At 42.3% G+C, this 20435-nt stretch overlaps 2 protein-coding genes across 2 annotated transcripts in view; one reads left to right on the forward strand and one right to left on the reverse strand.

Annotated features, from left to right (window-relative positions):
* Positions 1 to 8224, forward strand: part of rspo4 (R-spondin 4) — a gene marked incomplete at both ends in the record, with an annotated part of 33432 nt that extends 25208 nt beyond the window's left edge. Inside the window, one exon of the mRNA XM_083971294.1 lies at positions 8091 to 8224. Coding sequence (XP_083827420.1) covers positions 8091 to 8224 — 134 coding nt within the window. The remainder of the gene's footprint in view (positions 1 to 8090) is intronic.
* Positions 8225 to 11081: 2857 nt separating this feature from the next.
* chd6 (chromodomain helicase DNA binding protein 6) overlaps positions 11082 to 20435 on the reverse strand; it is a 98834-nt gene continuing 89480 nt past the window's right edge. Inside the window, exons 41-45 of the mRNA XM_083971564.1 lie at positions 19114 to 19743; positions 18643 to 18882; positions 18413 to 18553; positions 18144 to 18248; positions 11082 to 17958 (exon numbers count right to left, since the gene is read on the reverse strand). Of these exons, the coding sequence (XP_083827690.1) occupies positions 16672 to 17958; positions 18144 to 18248; positions 18413 to 18553; positions 18643 to 18882; positions 19114 to 19743 (2403 nt within the window). The 3' untranslated portion in view covers positions 11082 to 16671. The remainder of the gene's footprint in view (positions 17959 to 18143; positions 18249 to 18412; positions 18554 to 18642; positions 18883 to 19113; positions 19744 to 20435) is intronic.

The following is a 20435-nucleotide window of genomic DNA, read 5'->3' on the forward strand; positions in this document are numbered from 1 at the left end:
AGAAAATCCTGATTGTGTTGTGTCACCACACAGAGCTGATGTTTTTCAGCAGATTCAAACAAGCTAGGGTACTAGTACCAAATATGTGCAATTAATTATACAACACATATGTATATGAATATAGTATCTGTATGTACCACATCTAAACAAAGTAATTAGTTTAGCAAATTTAGTAGTGTGTTGTTTGTGCCAGATTTACTCAACTCCAAGGACATCTCAATATTCCTCCTGGGGGGGTCACAATAAGTGTTTAGTAAATCGAAAAACTTCAGAAAAAATCTTCAGACTGTCCTACACAAACGATCCACACAGATTTTTGATTTATAATAAACTGAGCCTACAGTGCATACATTTGACTGTAAACATATACCATGATCCAATTCTTGCTAAATACATTTTCAATCTTCCTGAAAAACATTGACAATATTTTGGAGTCGTGGTTGATGAAGTTTGGCAAATATCATAATTTAATCTCAAAAAATGATTTTTTGAAAACATTTTGCAGTCAATAGAGTGGCATCATATTTTCTCTTATGAAGCAAAACACTTATCGTTAAAAACAAATCTTTCTGACATTTTGACAATTTTTTAAATCTGCCTTGACACCGCTGCAACACTTAACAACATTTGAAGCCAATTAGCTCAATGAGTTAGGAGCTGGTTCTTGGTATTAGAGGCTCAAGCCCCAGCAAGGGTGATGATGATGACACAATAAAATGCCAGATGTCCTCTATTGGAAACACAAGACAATAGGTGGTGTCACTGCAAGCCTCTAAATTTCAAAACTTTGAAAATTCAAAACAAATCAACCATATGTGCTACGGCTTTGCAACTTTCACTTTGAAATTGCCTAATTTTGCCTAAAATTGCCCAGCCCTGACCACTGCTGCACAGCAGCTATAATTTTGTTTGTTTTTGTTGTTTGTTTGTTTTGTTTTTTTTGGAGCGGATATGTTAGGTCACTACTCAGATCTCAGACCTGTTTCGGTGATGCTGCAGCACATGTGGGAGTTGAGGGTCTGTTTCCAATGTCGAACAGAGACGTTTGACCATCGCGACACAAACTCTCAGAAACTGAGTGAATCCATTAAGAGTGTGTGATGTGGTTGTAGGTTTAGTGTTGTGGCCTCAGAACATGAATGGAATTCAATAGAATAACCACAACGACAATATTTGTACTTTGTGTGTGTGTGTGTGTGTGTGTGTGTGTGTGTGTGTGTGTGTGTGTGTGTGTGTGTGTGTGTGTGTGTGTGTGTGTGTGTGTGTGTGTGTGTGTGTGTTGTCTTCTTGTGGTTAGGTCGTTATGTGATGAGCAGGGCAGTTTTCCAGCACAGTGCTTGATTCAGTTAAGATGGCTCAAGCATGGTTCGCTCTCATGACATCCCAGCGCGCACGTGTGTGTGTGTGTGTGTGTGTGTGTGTGTGTGTGTGTGTGTGTGTGTGTGTGTGTGTGTGTGTGTGTGTGTGTGTGTGTGTGTGTGTGTGTGTGTGTGTGTGTGTGTGTGTGTGTGTGTGTGTGTGTGTGTTTGTGTGTGTGTTTCAGGAGTTGTGATCATTGCTTCATGCCAATCTCTTGTTTCTGTGAGCATACCTGTGGCCAGCAGCAGACTGGCTTAAACTTGTGTTGTTAGTGTCATCCATGATGAACACTAGGAGTGGGTTAAACAGGAGGGTCTAAGATCTGGTGCCACAGTACAGGGGAGTTAATCAGTGACTCAAGGGTGTATTTGGAAAAAATATATAAAAACCTGAAATTATCTGGAGCAGGGGGTCGTCTGGTCAATAAGTTTGTCAGCGAGGGCAGCACAACCACACAGTGTGAACCCTGAATGGCAGACACACAGAGACGGAGACGGGGCTGTATACACACCACAGTCACCCGATCAGATTATTCTGTATGAAACTGAATCAGACAAATTACTGAACTCACTCATTGATCATTTCAACTCTATTGCTGTTGTGTCTTTACCAATTCAAGCTACATGTAAATATTTTTATGAAACACCACTTTACTAAAATAGTTTTCACAATTGTAACATGTTATAAAGATCATTTTTAATATTCCTTTTAATTCAAGAGCAATTTTGCCAGTTTTAATAGTTAAAATCTTTAAACAAGTTTAAACAGTTTTAAACACTGGATTTCAGTTACAGAGAAATGCAGAAACTGAGCCTTAAAACCAGCTAGCAGGACTTCTGATGTCACAATAAAGTAGCTGCAACATTTACACAATTTGTTTTTGTTTTACCTGAAATCTGCTCTATTTTTATGCAGATCAGCCTGAAGAGAGGCTCAGAGCCTCCTCTGTTCTGATTGGCTGTCAGTTAAAAATAAGGAGGTGTCACAGTTAGAAAGTTATCCACCTCTCTCTGTGGTTGTTAGTGTTTGTACATTTAGCATGCAGCTTCCTCATTAGCATGCAGTTTCGCCACAGCATTAGTGTAAGTATGACCGTGCATACATTGTGGTCCAGCTGGACTGCCTCAGTGCCATATCTCTGGAGGAACATACGCACAGCATATGCTCATGATAACGTGTTTGTTAACCCCTACATGTTAATGCAACTACCGGTGTACACAAACAGAGGATGTGCAGAGGCATTTCAGGACAGCCTGTCTTAATCCCCAATCATCAGCAGTGCAGCATCCAGAATGAAAGTCATAGTGACAGCATTACTAATGAAGGACAGATTACAGTGATGAAGAGATGGCAGGGGAGAGGAGAAGAGACAGAGGAGGAGGAGGAGGAGAGGAAGAACAGATTGATTTAAGAAAGAGGATGAGAGGAGACAAGAGGGGATTTAAATACCCAATTTCTGAACACAGACTCTTATTACTAATGAAGGGCAGATGACAGAGGGGGCATTATGGGGTGGTACTGAGGGGAAGAGTGGGTCTGATGTAAACACAGAGCTGAGCCTCCTCCTCATCACTGTGGACCCTGACACAACAGATAAACAACATAATATCAATCAAAGCAACGTGTGACCGCCCTCAGAGACATCAGGCAGGCAGCCTCATCTACAGACAGAGAGTAGGAACGCCAGTGCTGCCCTTGAGCAGGGCACCACCACTACCACCAACCAAGACCACCATTTCGCAGAGCTGCAGGTTCTACCAGTAGTTGATGGATAATGGATAATGGCTAATGTGCATGACATAATAAATGCACCATCTGTATTTTCTGTATGTGCGTAATAATGTGCGCACGGCTTCTGTCCACGTGTTTCGAATGGAGCGAAATGTACTGAAAGCCAAAGAGGGAAAGAAACCATAATTCTTTCAAAATCATTTGTGTTTTTTTTACTTTGGAGTTTCTTTTTTTCAGCCTAGCGGGGAATTTCTCATGATGGAGTAAGTGTAGGAAAATGGAGAGAGTGAAGTCACAAGAAGAGAAGTTGTCGAATAAAAAAACAGAAAAACCAAAAGGCCACGTTGGCAGTTACTTCAGATTCCTGATCTTTTGCCACATTCAAACTTTAATCATTTCGCCCAGGACACTGTGCTCTACATGCTGAGACCAGGAGACGGACATAATGTCTCTTAGCGGAAACAGAACTACATTTCGGAAAGTATCGGGTTGATGGTTGAGTATTTGTTTCTTATTATCAGTTCTCTGTCTTCTCTAGCAGTCAACGACTTTTATCCATGATAGCCATCTTACACTGAGCCCTGATCCAGTAGAGGAAACCAAGGACAGTTGCAACAGAGAAACTGAACTTCTACACATTCAACTCAAATCTGTCTGCTAATCACCCATCTCAGATTAATGATGATCTTATATGACATATAAGATTTTTCTCAATATTCATTTGAATTGAATAATTTCACAAATAAACTTATTATTTTTCTAATTCTTTATGAGAATATGATTTATTGTTATTGTTGAGGAGACTGGAGATGGTTTCAATCTATTATTTATCCTTTCGCTCATCCACTTTTTGTTCCACTAAGTCTTTTTTGGTCCATTATAACATTATTCAATGAGAGAACAAATTGTTGTGTAGTCTGATTTAATTTGGCTTCTTGGGAAGTTGCAAAAACATGTAAAATCAATGAAACAATGAGTTCTGATAAATTGATTGGGACAGATTGGGGGTTATGGAGGGGTGGGTAGCCAATTTAATGTGCATTAGGGTTATAATTCTGATTGCAGGTGTATGACTTTGCTACAGTGTAGGACCATTGTCCTATTTGGATGGAAAAAAAGAGATTCATTTTCATGTTAAAAGTAACACATTTTTGAGAAAGAACTAGCAATCTGGTGATCAAGTGGTTTTGGGACAAAATAACAAGAATTTCCTTATTGCTAAACCCAACTGAAAAGTTTCATAAGATCTTCCACTGAAGGCAGAATGACAAGGCGTGTTTGTCCATTCCTTGCAACATTTATAGATGTTTTGTTCTCGTTAATCTATTATGATGTGAATTCAATTAATTTGTGACTTGTAAAACTTGAAAATTTAAGTTTACCCCCTCTCACCCCCAGCTTTTTCTTCTTTTTCATTCTCTGTTGTATGTTGCAACAGAAGTCAGAGAGTCAGAGAAATGATCTTCACACTGAGCAAACAGCTGAATCATTTTAACAAAACATCCTTTCTCCAGATTAACCTGAACTGGAATCTTTTACCTAGTTTAGGTCTTTTTCAGTGTGGACCTTTAATAACTTTGTCCTCTGTAGTGGCAGATCAGAGATCAGTGATGAACTGTGATGAACTGTATTGTTCTGCCTGCACCAAGATGACAAAACATCTGGAAGGAAGTTCTGGCATATTTTGTTGTTTACTCTGCAGGACTGTGTATCAGGAAGCTGAGCTGATGCCTGTGAGCTCTGTGCTGTTTGATGGAAATCGATAATGAAGAAATCAGAAAGTGAAAACGCTCCCTCATGGTTCAACTCTTCTTCTTTGGATTTAGCTAAGAAACAAATGAGATAGTATTGAAGGGACAGTATGTGTAATCACTCCCCCTCTCTGTGACACTGCTATAGGTCGGTGTTGCTGTTGCTGCTGCTGCTGTTGTTGTTGTTTTTGTGCCCTGTCTGTATCTGTGGTTGTCGTTGGCAGGTGAAGCAACTAGATCAGTCCTGGATTGTAATTAGAAGTTAATTCGTTTGCTTCTTTTCTTCTTTCTTTCTGCTTGCATTTGCTTTTTGGATTCTCTGATGTCCAACCAACCTTTAAATCAGCCTCAGTGCTGCTTTTACACAAAACGATTCCACTTTTCCAACTTGGAGCCAAAAACACTGAAGCCTTCTTCTCCATCGACGAACATCAAAACCACATTTTCCACCGAGGCTGAAACCTATTTTAATAGCAAGAGACAGTTATACGAGATATATGGATAAGTTCTAACTTGATATGTCACGACGTATTGTGAAATATCAAAACATTTGTTCAGCCAGTTGAGACCCAGTAAAGTTTGGATCTGACGTCCTCAGTCTTTTAAATGGACATAAACTCAGATGTATCTGTGTGTCAGATCCATCCCATCACATCGGATCGGTGAAGCTTTTCATGTCTCTGGATGTTTGTGGCCAAAATTCCCTCGTCTCAAAGCAACAATACATCAGTGAGAATATTTCACTGACACTTGTGAGATCTGGACTCTGTGCAGGCCATAAAGCAGCAGAATCTCACATAATGCTTCACAGTAATTATCCAAGGTCAAAACCTGAGGCTCTCAAACACCTGAGCGACATTTAAAGAGCGTGGAAAAGAGCTCAGCCACCGTTAACTTCTCTCTAGTGTTGCACATTTTTCACAATCTTTTGATCAAATGTGAACTCGCTTTGCCAGTTTTCTCTTTTTTTTCTCTAAATGTGCAGTGTAGTTGAACAGGTTAATGTTGTGGTCTGAGCAGGAAGGTGCAGACCAGCTGTGTGAATGTTACTCCAACCTGCCGTTGCACAGTGGAAGTCTGTAAAGCTGCGTCCATGAAGCACGAACGTTCGTGTGTTTTCAACCAGCTTGAGACAGTTTTATGAGATTTTACGGCGCAAGGTTGACCTGTGTTCTGATAGAGCTCAGTGTGAGATACACACTGAATGGAGGCCTCGTCATTCTTCTTTTAAGGATTATTACAACAGAAACGCTTCTTCTGCCTCCAAAATGGAAAAAGATCCAGATTAACCCTCTAATCTCAAAGGATAGTAAGACCTTTTTCTATCTTCGAAACAGGCAAACTCACAGACATTCAATTCTGCTTCCAAAATTGTAATTACCTTAAAAAGTAATGTTTATTTTTACCAACATTAAGATGCTAGTTACTGTAGCTTGGCTTGCCAGCATTAGTGGCAACTCATGTTGTCGTTGGAAACGTCCACTCAGACTTAATGTAGTATGTAAAGTTTCCAACTCGGACATGAAACTCACATTTGTTCAACTTTGACACAAGTATCTGAAAAATAAACAAACATGGCTGTTTGTTCAGGGTGCGATTTGCCGGGGGTGGTGGTGGTGATTTACCCCCCCCCCCCCCCCCCCCCACTGGTCATTCATTATTATCCCCAGGGGGGATACATGTTGTCCCCCCCTCTGGTCAGACAGAGTAGGCTAATAGCCTACTTTAGATCAAGTCTACATCATTTGAACCACGAGCCTTCTCATCCCCTCTACAGCGTCTCCCAGACCGTCATATGTAGCCTACTAAATTCTAAAAAAAAAAAGGCAGGTCTCAAATAGACGCCGGTTGCACTGGATCAGGTCTGTCTCCAGATTTGAGCAAATAAAAGCCGGTCTCAATTAGGAGCCGGGCCTGTTTCTATTTTCTACAAGTTCTTGTGAATAAACAAAACCTCTCAAAGTGCTTAATTCCTGCTACAGTTCTCAAAGACCCGACCCGGTCCGATCCACCAGACTCACGTGCATTAATCAGGGCCGTTGTATAGGGGAGAAAGGTGATAGGGGCCCAGCGCCCAATAGGGCCCACAAAAAACCCCAGTAGTCTAATCTTTGTATGACTGAATTATTCTATAATTCTATAATAATACATATAGTAATGCTGCATTAGCATCAAAACAAAGTAGGGTAAATTAAAAAATGATATTACATACGTAGAAGCATTAATTCTCATCCACACCATGGCAAAAAAAAAAAAAAGAGAAAGAAAAGACCCAACCCGAGTTATTAAATGTTTTCTGGACCCGGTGCGTCCGGTTGAGTTGTTCGGCCCGTTGAGAATTATATTTATGATTATATTATTTCCCATCTTTGCTGAGCTGACTTGTTCGAAATTAGATAAAAGCCTGACCCATATCACGCCTGTCTATTAACATATCGTGAGGTGATGTCGATGTGACTGTATTGGCTATTATAAACTATATATATGTTTGTCATTTTTATGATTTTTTTTTCCAACAGTTTTTCAATAACATTAATTAATCATAGAAATGTAGAAACAATAATGTAATGAGACATGTTAAAGATTTGACTTTGGTATTGGTACTGATCTGCAGATGAACTGTTCACTGCTACTGAGTTTCTGCAGTTTTTTTACTGTAGTGACACAGGCGACAAGGCAATCTACTGATGTGCTGAGGTTGTTTTTACACCATAAAGTAAAGTTTGAAGTCATTTAACCCAGGCATTAAAACAATATTTACCATATTCATGTTTGGTATCTTTTTTTTCCCAGCACAACTTCACCTACTGTATATGATCTGACAGTTATTTTTCTTATTTCTGTTTTGTAAAATGACAACAGATTACGAATATATATATATATAATATATGTATCCCATCCCACTTTTACAGGGATAAATATAATTTTGGATAAATATTTTTGTACTATCAAATTAAAACTATCATATCTCCAGTTTTACATGATCTATTAACATCAAACAAAAACTGGGAGAGAGGTTCAAACCTGAATTTTATAGTGAGGTTGACAACAATGCTCCAGGTGACCTCTTTTTCAGGCGCTTTAAAATGTCACGTGATCTGATCATGCCAGCGTGATCATAGACCCTGGAGGGTTAACTGTAACGAGACACAGAAAATAACAGAATCAGAGAATAACCTGCAGAGAGCTACCCAAATATTAGTTGTGTTTAATGTTTTCTTCTCTCCTTCTCATCTTGTAATTTGTCAGAAAGAAAACAGAGTAGAAAAGGAGGCATTGGGAGGAAAAGAGAAAGAGAACGTCTACGGCTGCTCATCAGCGGCCATGTTGGCAACTCGACGAATGGCACAGCCGACAGCAGCATGGAGCTGGGAGAGGCCTGAGAACGAGACAGATGAGAGCTGACCAGGACACCTGAGAAGTGTGGAAGGATCAGTCAGCTGATCTGACACCAGACCAGCGTTTGTTAATGTTTCCAATCAGCACAGACTGAGTTACGCAACCAGATCCATGTTTACTGGAAACTCACCATCAACAAATGAAAAGTCCATATTATGACTAAGAAATTCTGACATTGTAACGACTGTGACCTAATGCCTTTCCACTGATCTGACATATCGCGGTGGGAGCACATAAACAGCATCAAGCTTTTGTCCACAATCCAACAATCTTGACTCGACAGGGACGAGACGTTGCAAATTTATATTTATATATCAGGGTAGTTTTACACCCCTCTCTCAGCTTCTCTCTGGAGCTCTAGCAGCAACAGATCAATGTGAGCCAATCAGAAGAGAGGAGGCTCTAAGCCTCTCTTTGGATTGACTAACTGTTTTCTGAGTGATCCAATAGAAATGTCAAAGACTTAAGTTAAAACACAAAGAGAAACCAAATCCTCCAAGTGTTGAATGGTGGGACCAGGTGGGCAGGCTTGATGACTGTTTTGTTGAAATCACAAAATTATATAAATCCTGACAGCTGGTTTTAAAGAAGTTCCAATTATGTCTGAAACTTGAAGCTTCAATGGCTGCAGTTCCTTTACCGACCACTAGAGTGTGTCTCCAACAGTGAGTCAGTCCCAAAGACTTCCATGTTAAAATGTTCAAATTTACAGCAGAAATTAACATGTTTACAGCCTGTTAACAGAAAAGGTTTTGGTCACAACAGTTAATTTCTTCCTTCAGGACGATAATGTTTTTAGAACTCACCTGTTTAAACTTTATTAACCACTAAATCTATGGCGGACTGAGGGCGTGACCTCTGTGACTGACAGGCACCAATTCCACACAGGCTCCACCTCTTTGTCCATTTTTGGATTAGCTGGAAGAAGGTCACAGAGGCAATGTCCATGGTTTTTTACAGTCTATACCCTGCAGCTGCTTTATAAAACAGATAAAAAACTGGACCTATAATGTGCATATGTCAGAAAAGATAAAAGTAGAATTACTGCATTCACAAATAATTGGCTACAACTGTTTTTTGTTTTGTTTTGTTTTTTTGTTCTCCGAAGTTACTTGATCTGATTCTCTAAAATCTAGAGATGATGCTCAGTGAAGTTGTCTTTATGACTGATTTCGCCCCATGTTAAGTTGGTTTGTTTGCTTTTTCAATGACAGCGTCTGAATCATCTCATTAAAGAAGGTGCCACTTGTTCAAGATAGATGTTTATACAGATGTTGTATATATGTTTCCTATTATATTGTATTTGTTAGAAAAAAAAAGAGTTTAAATTCACACTTTGCCCTTAGATAATACTGTAAGAGCTTTTCAGAATAAAGGCTCTGTGTGTATTAACTGGAGGCTGAGGCAAATGAACGTGTGACTGGAATATTTGCATATTTGTTACTCCAGCTTTGTTACTCGTTACTTTGTTACTGCATCTGCTCAGAGCTCCGGTGCAGTGTGTGACTGATGATGAGGAGAATCTACTTCTGTCAAACATATATGGTAAAATATTTAACTCTAATTCTATGACGAAATGGGATTTTATTCCACAGCATGAATGTAAGTTTTGGTAAATGTATATATTGATGCAGAATAACTTTGCATATATTGTATGTGACGTCCTGACAGCACAATAGTAAAATGTTTCCTCTGTGTCCGTCTTTGCTGGATTTTTACTCTTGTCATCACATCGTCTGTTCAGTCAGTTCAGATTTCTGACCATTTCACATCAGTAACTGTAGTTGTTAGATCATTTAGATGGCTGTAATTCAACAATAAGCTCGTGAATTACTGTAAAAAACTCTTTGGAAAACAGTAAGAAGCGCTTCCTGCTCTAAATGTTCTTTTCTTCTTTCAAATATAATGATACCAAGGTCTAAGCAGGGTGTTTTATGTTGAGCTGAATAACCTTATTTCAGTGTAAGCCAGACCAAGTAAATTAAAGAAACAGTGTCAGACACATTTGCATTTGCATGTGACACCTGATTCACCCTGTATTTCAATGAATGAACAGATTCAGTCAAGTTTGTTTTCACTTTTCAGAAAGTAGAAAATAAAGGTTTAGGCTTCACTGACTGTTTTATAAGATAATAACTAAACACCTGAAACCTGAAAAATAATGTACTCAGTACTTCATGTACAGTGAGTACAATGTTGAGGTAGGCTATCTGTGTTTTATTTTTCAGAGAGAAATATTAACAATTGTTTTAACTCATTGAAAAGTTTTTCTCTCACAATCCAAAGTAAATATAATAAACAAATGTTTAACTCTAAACGCTATACGCTAAGGTTGATGAAAATCACCAACCTGGTCGATCTGATGTAAAGGCAGCTCTTCCTGTCTGTCCCTATCAAATCAAAGCACAACATCTTTATCAATCCATTTATATATACGTATTATCCTGAAATTATTTATTGTGCAAAATCACCATTACTACTTCAACTTTTATGTGACAAACTCCCACTGAAGTAAACATTTTATATCCAACATTTAGCACCACACTGTGGTGTTGATGCTTCAGCGTTAGTTAAAAAAAAAAAAAGAGACCTCCTTCCACCACAGCTACAAACTATCATCATGAAGTCATGAAGCTGCTTTAAACTGTGTTTTCTCCTTTTCAGTGAAGCTGATTTTCCCAGCATGCACTGTAGAGAAATTTGTCTCAATACGTTGACATTTGATTAATATTCAGTGACAAGTCTCTGAAGTTGATGAATAGTCAGCAGGGACAAGGGAAAGTTGAAAGTCATCTTTTATTGCACAATAAAAGATCACACATACCATGTTTTGACTCATGAGATTGGTCCACATGGGAACACAGAGCTATAGTTACAAATCGGAAAACAGAAAGAAAGAAAGACAGCAAGAAAGAAAGGAGGAGGATAAAAACCCCACCATATGACTCACTCAGAAATGACCAGGTTTCTGACCTCAGATCAGTCCTCTGACTGTCTCGTCTTCACTGATGTAGATGATAAATGTCTTCGTGAATCACGTTACACTGAACAGTCACGTGTTACTCGGCTCTGCCCCGTTGCAGTTTATTAGATTAAAGGATGGTTTCACAGACATGGACTGATTTTATTTATTTATCCTCAGTGATCAGTTGTTCAAACCTGCTCTTGCCCAAACCAGCTCGTCTTCATTGTCTCTGATTCTTATATACATTTATTTCTAATTCAGTGTAATTAGTTTTGATTGAAGTCACTGCTCTGCTGATTTTTCTCAAGTCTGGAGTTTGATTTAAATGTTAGTTCGTCTTCAGTCTCTTAGACAAATAAAAGTAAACTCCAAAAGAAAAGTGTGATTAGTTGATTTAATACTGAAGAGTTAAGTTTGAACTTTTTCTCTTTTTGCAGAAATGTTTTCTGAGCTGTCAATGGGAATAAAAATAACACGTCAGTGTTGAACCTCATATCAGATTATTAACACTTATTATGCCAAGACAATATTTCAGTGTCTGTGAAACCAGCCTGCATTTTTATATGATTTTCTATTCTGCAGATATTTTTGTTAAAATAAAATCTGATTTTAAAGATGCATCGCTCAGTCTGCTCTGTGCACGTGAGGAGGCGTCCAAGACCTGGCCACATAAACCTGGACTGGCCTCCTTCTACCGGGAGGTCAAAGGTGAAGGGATCCTTCGAATTCAACCTAAAACTTGTGAGCCCTCTTGTCGCTGTGTTGAGAGAACTATGTTTGTGATGTTGAGGTCAGAGACAAGACTTTTTAGTTCATGAAAACAGAACAGGCCACAATATCCAGACTCTGTCTGATTTATGAGTCGATTGGCTTCTCTGGATTTAGTAAATATTTCAACCCCGATTAAAAAAACAACAACAATAAAAGCACAAAACAAGGAAACTAAAGGAGGAAAGTGAGGCAGAAATATAAACTGTTGCTGTGAGTGTGTAACTCTCTGCTGCTTGTTCTCTTTGCTCCAGACTCTGATACTGTTCAGTCATTTTCTCCTAAGATCCGATAAAAAGCAAAATACATGAACATATTATTTGTCTTATCTGGGGCACCTGTCTGCTGCAGCCTGAGTCATGAGAAAGGAAACTGCAAATAGCTCCAGCACAATAATCCCACAGAGTGCCCTCAGATGAGATTATTATTGTATGGCACATGTTGAAGAAATACAGACGAGGTGTTCAGGGACACTTTACTGTGTTATTATGTGTAAAAAAACAAAAACGAAAAAAATAAAAAATAAAAATAGAGAAGCAGATGAGCAGGTGACACGGTCTGCAGGGAAAAAGCCAACAGTCAAACTTCCATGTGAACCAAAACACTTTAGTCTTTCAGGAGACGTTCAAGAGCAACAAAACCAGCCATTAATCAGTCATGAGACATCGATGCAGAGACAAGAGCTGCACAATAAATACATTATTTATGAAGAGATAAACGTTTACAACATGTTGAGGTGACCCTTCTGAGGAACAGCTATGTCGACCAAACAAAAAAAACAAAAAAAAAGACTTCAATAAAAAGAGAGAACACTGTTTAAAGAAGGCATGGTGGGACATGAACAGACCGACCTCCAGCTGCTGTCACATGCTGCACCTCCGGGGGTTTGTTTCAAGTTTCTACACAACAACACACCAGTAACAGGAAGTGATGTGCGTACATGGGCTGGAGCGTTGAATGTTTTTTGTTTGTTTGTTTGTTTATTTTTCCATTAATTTAACTGACTTTTCTTCAGGAACCTCATCAAACACACAAGAACAATCAAATACTTGAGCTGGACACATGTTGTGCGTGCGTTACCATCCCGCTGTAGACGCGCTCAATACCAAACACGATGGTACAGGATTAAATAGCCGTCGTTAAAGGGAAATTCTGCTGTTTCTCAATGTGCACCCCATAATGTTTGACTCACCATATCTACTGCTGAGACTTGAGAAAGCAAACACTGGTGAGAGAACGTCACTGATGAAGGCAAAGATCATTACTAGTCTTGCAGACATTATTTTCTCATTAGCGAAAAAAAATTGTTACAGCGCAGTTCAAAAATGGTGAACAAGATTATTGTATTTAATGTGTCAGATAAATGCAATGCTGTAACAGGTGTTTTTCTTGTCAAACGTCAAGATAAATTAACAAAGCAAAGCAGTGAAATAAGGGTCTGACTAAACAAAAAGAAACACACAAAAAAAACCATTAAAAATATCACAAAATTCAATATTATTAAATTTCTGTGGTTTTTGTATCAGGTACACGTGATGATGCCGCTGGCGCTGACATTATTGTTTTTTGACATCATCAAAAACCTACTTATCAGGCCTGAACCTGAGACCCACTGAAACTACTGACACCCATCACACCCAAGTGCCAGTAATTAAAACTGTATCACTACCTGTTACGACTGCACTGTCTCTTTCTACATAAAAACTGTAATTTACATAATTTACAGGAGGTGACCTTGTGTGTTTACATCTATTTGACCATGTTTGAGGTTCTCACCCTTCAATCTGATTGTTATCTTACTGTGGAGCTGGTGAGCCAATACAATTTCCCTTTAACAAACAGCACGGCATCATCTGCGAATGGCGACATCCAACAAAGACACTACATTTTCAAAAAAGCTTATCACTTTGCTGTAATGACTACAGAAAAATGCAATGTTAACGTAGTGTAGCCTGACAAAAAGAGAATGTGTTTAAAGTAATTTTTGAGGCACTGGTAAGAAAACAGTCACTTTGTGTGAACTCTGTTTGTGCTTTGAGGGGCGACTGATTGACTTTGGGAATTAACGCAGTGATTATTTGTGGACATGTGGTACCTTTGCCTTACTGTTGGCTGTCTGACGATAATACACATCACCAAGGCCGTGTACGCATACAAGAGAAGGACAAACTGAACACAAACACCATAACATGTCCCTATATGGAGATGCAACAGAACATCTATACAAAAAATACTTGCTAAATAAGGCATTTTACTTTGAATAATACATAATGAAACTAAAGAGAGAGAGAGAAAGAGAATGTCATATTTGGTGAAAGTTTGGCAAAGCAAAAGAAACGTATAATAAATTATATGTAGCCACAAACTTGTGACAAGGCAACAACTATGTTTTTTTTTCCCAACAAGAAAATGTGACCTGTAAGAACGAGACCGAAACAGAAACACAGCTCCAGCACAAAAAAACGAGTGTGCGCATGCATGCACACAGACACACACACACTCTCTCCCATTATCACACACACACATTCACCCTCTCACTCACCCACACCTACATAAAAGAAAGCAAAGACAGGTTAACATTCACAAAAAGACATTGTGCAAAAATAATGTTTTCATGTCTGAAAACAAAAAGAAGTGAAGACCAACATCATGAACAGAAACATTTGACATATTCCCCCAAAAATACAGAACCCTGTTGTGAAAAGACTGAATAAAACCAGCGACTTGCATCCATTTAATGTACAGTACAGTCTGTTTGATACAGAAAACACTGGGACTAACCTCAATGCAAAATCCCCATCGCATATGTCAAGTATTTTTTTTTTCCCATTGGAGAAACAAACAAAAGGCGAAAAAGAAATAAACGGTGCACTTAAAAAAACCCAGCAATATACAGCGATAGATTTACATATTTAGAAACTCTTAGTATGAACTGCTATTAAACTAATCTGAGGAAAAAGAAACAAGACTAAAGAGCAACAACGAGGCACTCAGCCCGAGTGATTCACACCACCTTGTATCCCTCCTCTTCCTGTGTCATCTGTTCTTCATTCCTCATACAAAAAAAAAACAACAGACTTTTTTTTCCCTTTCGCTGGACAGATGGTCGACAACGTGCAGGTAATATTTCTCCGGACACACAATCCCGCACTGAGCAGAGTGAGTGAGGAGATGGTGTAGCTGCGATGCTACAGTACAGGTCATGATTGCAGGATCTTATTGAGCCACTGTTAAAATGATTCGAGTTAATGTCGTTTAGGAGCCTGATGAAAAGAAAAACAACCTCAGGGCATGATTCAAAAGAAAAAAAAACATCTCCCCTCCTCTTCTCTGGCACCGTCCTTCTACCCCCATGTTCACAGGACAGGGTACAATCAGTTTTGCCTCCTACTGCCCCCTGGTGGCTCCACTACTCTCTCTCTCTCTCTCTCTCTCTCTTCTTCTGTTTCGAGGGACTTTTCTCTCAAAGTGACTTTGTGTTTGATTTTAAAATCTCAACATGATCTAAACAGTAAGAAAAGAAATTAATCTCTTGAAGTAAATCAACAAAACGTTGGAGTTCTTCTTCCACTGAATCTCTTTGACTCAATATTTCCGTTTTTTGGAATCTGGATTCTTCTAGTCTGTAGATGAAACAACTTTTTTTTAATCTCCGAATTTCTTCTTTAAAAGACGTTATAGCAGCAATGGCATAGCATTGATAACAGATAAATAAATATGACTGACAGTATCTAAAACGTGGGGCACTGGCAGACGATGAAGTTGCATCTTCAAATTAAGATGCAACATCCGTCGCCAGCGATTTTTATTGTGACCTTCTGGTCGATAAATCAGCCGCAATCCTCTTAATTTTATCAGGTAAAAAAAATCTATCGAAACAAATTTGTTTTTTTTGTGATCAGCAGCTTCTCTAACTCGCATCAAGAAAATTTGGAGATTTTTAAAAGGGCAACACATGTGGGCAGCTTCGTGCACTAGTGGAGTAGCTTGTGTTTAACTTCCCTCAGTATCAACTGGGAAAGGTGTTTTAGTGTCTTGTGTGTGGGAGGCGCTTCACTCTCCCAGCTTCTTTTGAAATTGCACAAAAATAATCCCAAAAAGTTATCATTCAACAGTCCAAATAACAAGACAGCGCTTGTTTTTTTGACCTTTGACATACAATATGCAAGTGGAGCTTTTCTACACTCCCCCCCCAAAAAAACAAAAACTAAGAAAAAAAAACACATGGTGAGAAATTCAGACTGATGTTAACACATCAAATCAAAGCTACACGGATCAATATTATCGCCAAAGCCACGTCTTGGTTAGCACATCTCATCTTAAGTGTGTGTGTGTGTGTGTGTGCTGAGAAGTGTCCCTCCCGACTCAGTCTCGATGCAGGATGAAGGGGAAGAATACACAGAAGATCATCTCTTACACTAGTTTGTTTGTATACAAGGAGGGAGTGGAGAGGGTGGGTGGGGGCGGGGGGCTTTGGGGGCGGGGTCTTGGTATATAAACATGACCAAGTTGAATATAATCATCATTGTTATTATAAGTTCATCATCATAATAAAAGTCTTTACATGGACATGGACTGACAGACACGGCACAAACTTTACACTGTTGCTCAGCGGAGAAAACGAGCAACAGAGGAGACGGAGGAGAGAGAGAGAGGGAGGTGGTCTGTCTCTCCGTCCTCGGCTGTCTGTTTCCTCCTCTACGCTGTCTCCTCCTCCTCTCCCTCCACCTGTCTCTGCTCCTCAGCGTCCTGCTTCTCGTCGTCGTCCTCCTCCTCCATCCCCGTCGCCGCCACATCTTCTCCTGTCTCCTCCAGTCTCTCCTCGCTCTCCTCCTCCGCCGCTCCCTCAGGCTGGTTATGGGAGTCCGGTTCCTGGGGCTCCGAGGGCCCGTCCTCTCCGTCTCCCTGCCCGGGCTGGGGCTCTTCGGCGGGAGGGGGGCCCGGGTCTGGGGCCGAGGTAGAGGGGGCGGAGGGAGACGGGGAGGAGGCCGGGTGGAAGGAGACACACGCCATAACTGTACTTTCTCTCCCCTCCGTCTCCCCCGACGCCATCTTCTCCCTCTCCTCCTCTCTCTCCCCCTCTTCCCGTCCTCTCTTCCTCCTCCTCTTTGGGCTTCCTGGGGAACCGTCTACGGCCCCGGGGGGCATGGCGGGCAGCGCCATGATCCCCCCGTGGGGCAAGAACATGTGCGGGTACAGCAGGCCGTGGGACATGCCCGGGATCAGGAAGGGGTTGAAGGTGAGATGGCTGCCGGCGCTGGCTCCCAGATGTGCGGCGCCCAGATGTGCCCGGCTGGAGGAGGTGATGATGGCCGCTGCCTCCATCCCCCCGGGCCTCTTGTTGGACTCCCCCACCCCTTGGTCCTCCCGGCTCCGCTCCTTCTCGCCACCGGCAGCAGAAGCGCCGTCTTTGTCAGCGGGTGTTGTTGACGACGGGCTGACAGCCTCCGACATGGAGGGGGCGGTCGTCGTGGTGACCTTTGGAGCGGACAGTGAAGACGAAGAGGAGGTCGATGAAGAGGAGCTGGGATGAGGAGGGGGCGGCGGTGGCGTGTGCGCCATCATAGCACCGACGCTGAACAAGGCGTGCTGCGGGATCCCGGCCCCGTGCGGGTGCGGGATGCCGTGCAGCATCATGGGTAACATACTCAACCCGTTCTTGGCGTCTTCCGCCGACGCCCCGGCTCCTCCCGCCTGCACCGCCGCAGAGAAACCGTGTGGGAATCCGGCCGCCATGATCCCGGAGATGGGAATTCCGGGAATGCCGCCGCGGAGGTTCTGCATGGCCACCATGGAGTCCATGCTGCCGATCAAACCGCCGTTCATGAAGAGGGGGGGGCCGAGGCCGGACGAGGAGGAGTCAGAGACGGACAGGAGGGGCTTCGGCATCTCGCTGCGAGGCCGACGTCCACGGCGCCGGGAGCCCGGGTCTCTGTTGACGGGTTCCGTCAGGATCCGAGAGAACTTCCCCTCAGGGAGGAAACCCTGCAGGTCACATGACACGTTAGATTCACAACGTTCTGTACACATGAATAATGACGATACTGATGAGGAAGGATAAAAAGGAAACAATCTACTCTCCTGCAACAGGAGGTCACATGACTCTGACGGATGTTGGTGTGTGTGTGTGTGTGTGTGTGTGTGTGTGTGTGTGTGTGTGTTGTACTCACAGAGTGTTTGACCACATCAGCCCAGTCCGGAGCAACGTAGTACTCTGAGTTGGCGTCCAGCCACCGGGACAGCTCCTTTATGGCCGGAGCCATGGCGCCACCAAGCTGCAGGGAAGGAGAACAGCACAAACTCTCACTGACAAAAGTGTCGACCAGTGTTCAGAAGTTTTTCCTCTTTCTTCCTCAGCTTCATGACACAGCAACACACTGGAGGCTAAAATGTATAAAACAAAGATAAAGTGATGATGTGTGTGTGTGTGTGTTCCTACTCTGCGCCCGGTGCCTCGGTGTACGACAGGAACCCTCTCCTCCCCCGTCAAAGAGTTAATGTCCAGTTTAGTCGGGTCTTTGCAGCGATGCCTCCTCTGCTTGGGTCGCTCCACGAAGCTGTGCAACAGGCCAGCTCCAGACTGCGACATAAAAAGAAATTGTGAATGTAAACTCAGAAGCAGAAAAGTCCAGAGAACCTGCAAAACATGTCGGTGGTGAAAAAACCCACGTGAGCGAAGGCGGGCAGGTCCATGCTGTAGCCCGGGTTCTGTCTCAGCCACTCGATCAGGCCTTTGCTCGCCGCCTCCCTGTCGATGGCCACGATCTCGGGCTGAGGAGGCGTCTGGGTGGGGGTGGGCGTGGAAGAGGAGGATGGCGTGGGAGGACCGGCTGGCCGCTCTGACGGAGAGGGGGATGGCGAGGAGGTGGAGGAGGAGACGGAGGAGTGGCTGATCACCTCCACCCGACCCTGCAGGCGGAAACACACAAGAGAGACACACACACACGTACACAAGACACAGGTGCAGGTGTTTTAAAGCTGTAGAGATCAGAGCAGAGGGAACGACTCTCCTCTACAACCCAAAACTGGGTTTAATGAACTTTTTTCTTTCCTACATGAAGTTTCTCTCTTTACACACTGAAGCACACACAACATTTATAACTGGCCTTCCACCGAAAAGGCACGCCTCCCTCTACCCACCTGTGTCTCAGGCAGGTGCAGTCCTCGGCTCTTGGTGAACTCAGAGTACAGAGCTTCCACGTTTCTCCTCCTCCCTCTCCTCCTCCTCAGTGAGTCATCTCCCCTCAGGCTCCCATTTACTATTTGCCCTGTTACAGGATGGATGAGTCCGGCCTGCAGTATCCCGGCCATATCGATGCCCACAGAGCCTGGTAACGGCGCCGTGATCGGGGGCGGCGGCGGCAGCTTGTGACCGCTGCCGGAGCTGGTGTGGCTAACTCCCGGCGCTTCGCCTGCGCCGATGCCGCTAGTGGTGCTTATTTCTGCAGACGACTTGGTTAGATCGATGGCTGTGTCTTGCCAGCCGTTGATCAACATGGAGCTCGTGCGGTGAGAGGGCGGGGCTACCACCGGCCCCTTCTCAGCACTAGAGCTTGTGGTGGTGGCAGTGTGGCAAGACGAGGCCGATTTCCCAGCTAAAGCTTTGGCAGCGGCCGCAGCGGCTGCGGCGGCTTCGTAGTCGAATGACCTCCGACCTCCTGTGCGTTTGAGCTCGGGGAGGAAGGGAGGAGCCACGAGCCTCTCCTGTAAGAGAGGCAAGGAGGTGAGGCGCCAAGCTCCGCGCCCACATGCACCGCCCCGCGGCATGTACTGTCAGGGTGGACAGGGTGGGTGAGGGGTGAGACAAGAATGGGAGAGAGATGATGACTTTGTTAAACATACATATGGACTGAGACACAACACAGTGGCAGCTGTCGAACCAGACCAAACCAGACCAGACCAGACCAGACCCGGGTAAAACCACGACCCCAACACACGTCTAACAAACTTCAACTAATGAGATTTCCTGTTTGTTTAGCTACACACTGAGATATGGAGTTAAATAATATCTGTTCTCTGGTTTATGATTTTGGAAGTAATTACTTTTTTTTGTGGGTTTCTAAATTTCTCTCCTGATATTTAAATATTTCTTTATACAAGCTGCTTAACGAGATCTATTTGCCCAAGTCTGGTACCAACATGTAGAATAACAATATACATTACAGAGACAGGGACCTGTACAAAGAAAGCAACAAAGCAATGATGTGAAGTAGAGGTGCCCAGAGACATCCCCCCCCATGTCTGAACAGAACAAACCCCTTCACTAAACGTGATCTGATCAGCAATTAGTAAAGAAGTCACCAGAACCAAAACTTTAATAGCAAGTCTATGTTCTGAAAATGTGACAGTTCTTGTTTTTCTTAGTTGTTAGTTGTAGTTATTGGAGAAGTGACTGACCTAAGTGTAATACACCAAGGCTGAAGTCAGACTTTATGTTAAACGCTGATCATCAGGAAAAAAAA

This window comes from Trachurus trachurus, assembly GCF_905171665.1.
Source record: "Trachurus trachurus genome assembly, chromosome: 5".
Taxonomy (NCBI): Eukaryota; Metazoa; Chordata; class Actinopteri; order Carangiformes; family Carangidae; genus Trachurus; species Trachurus trachurus.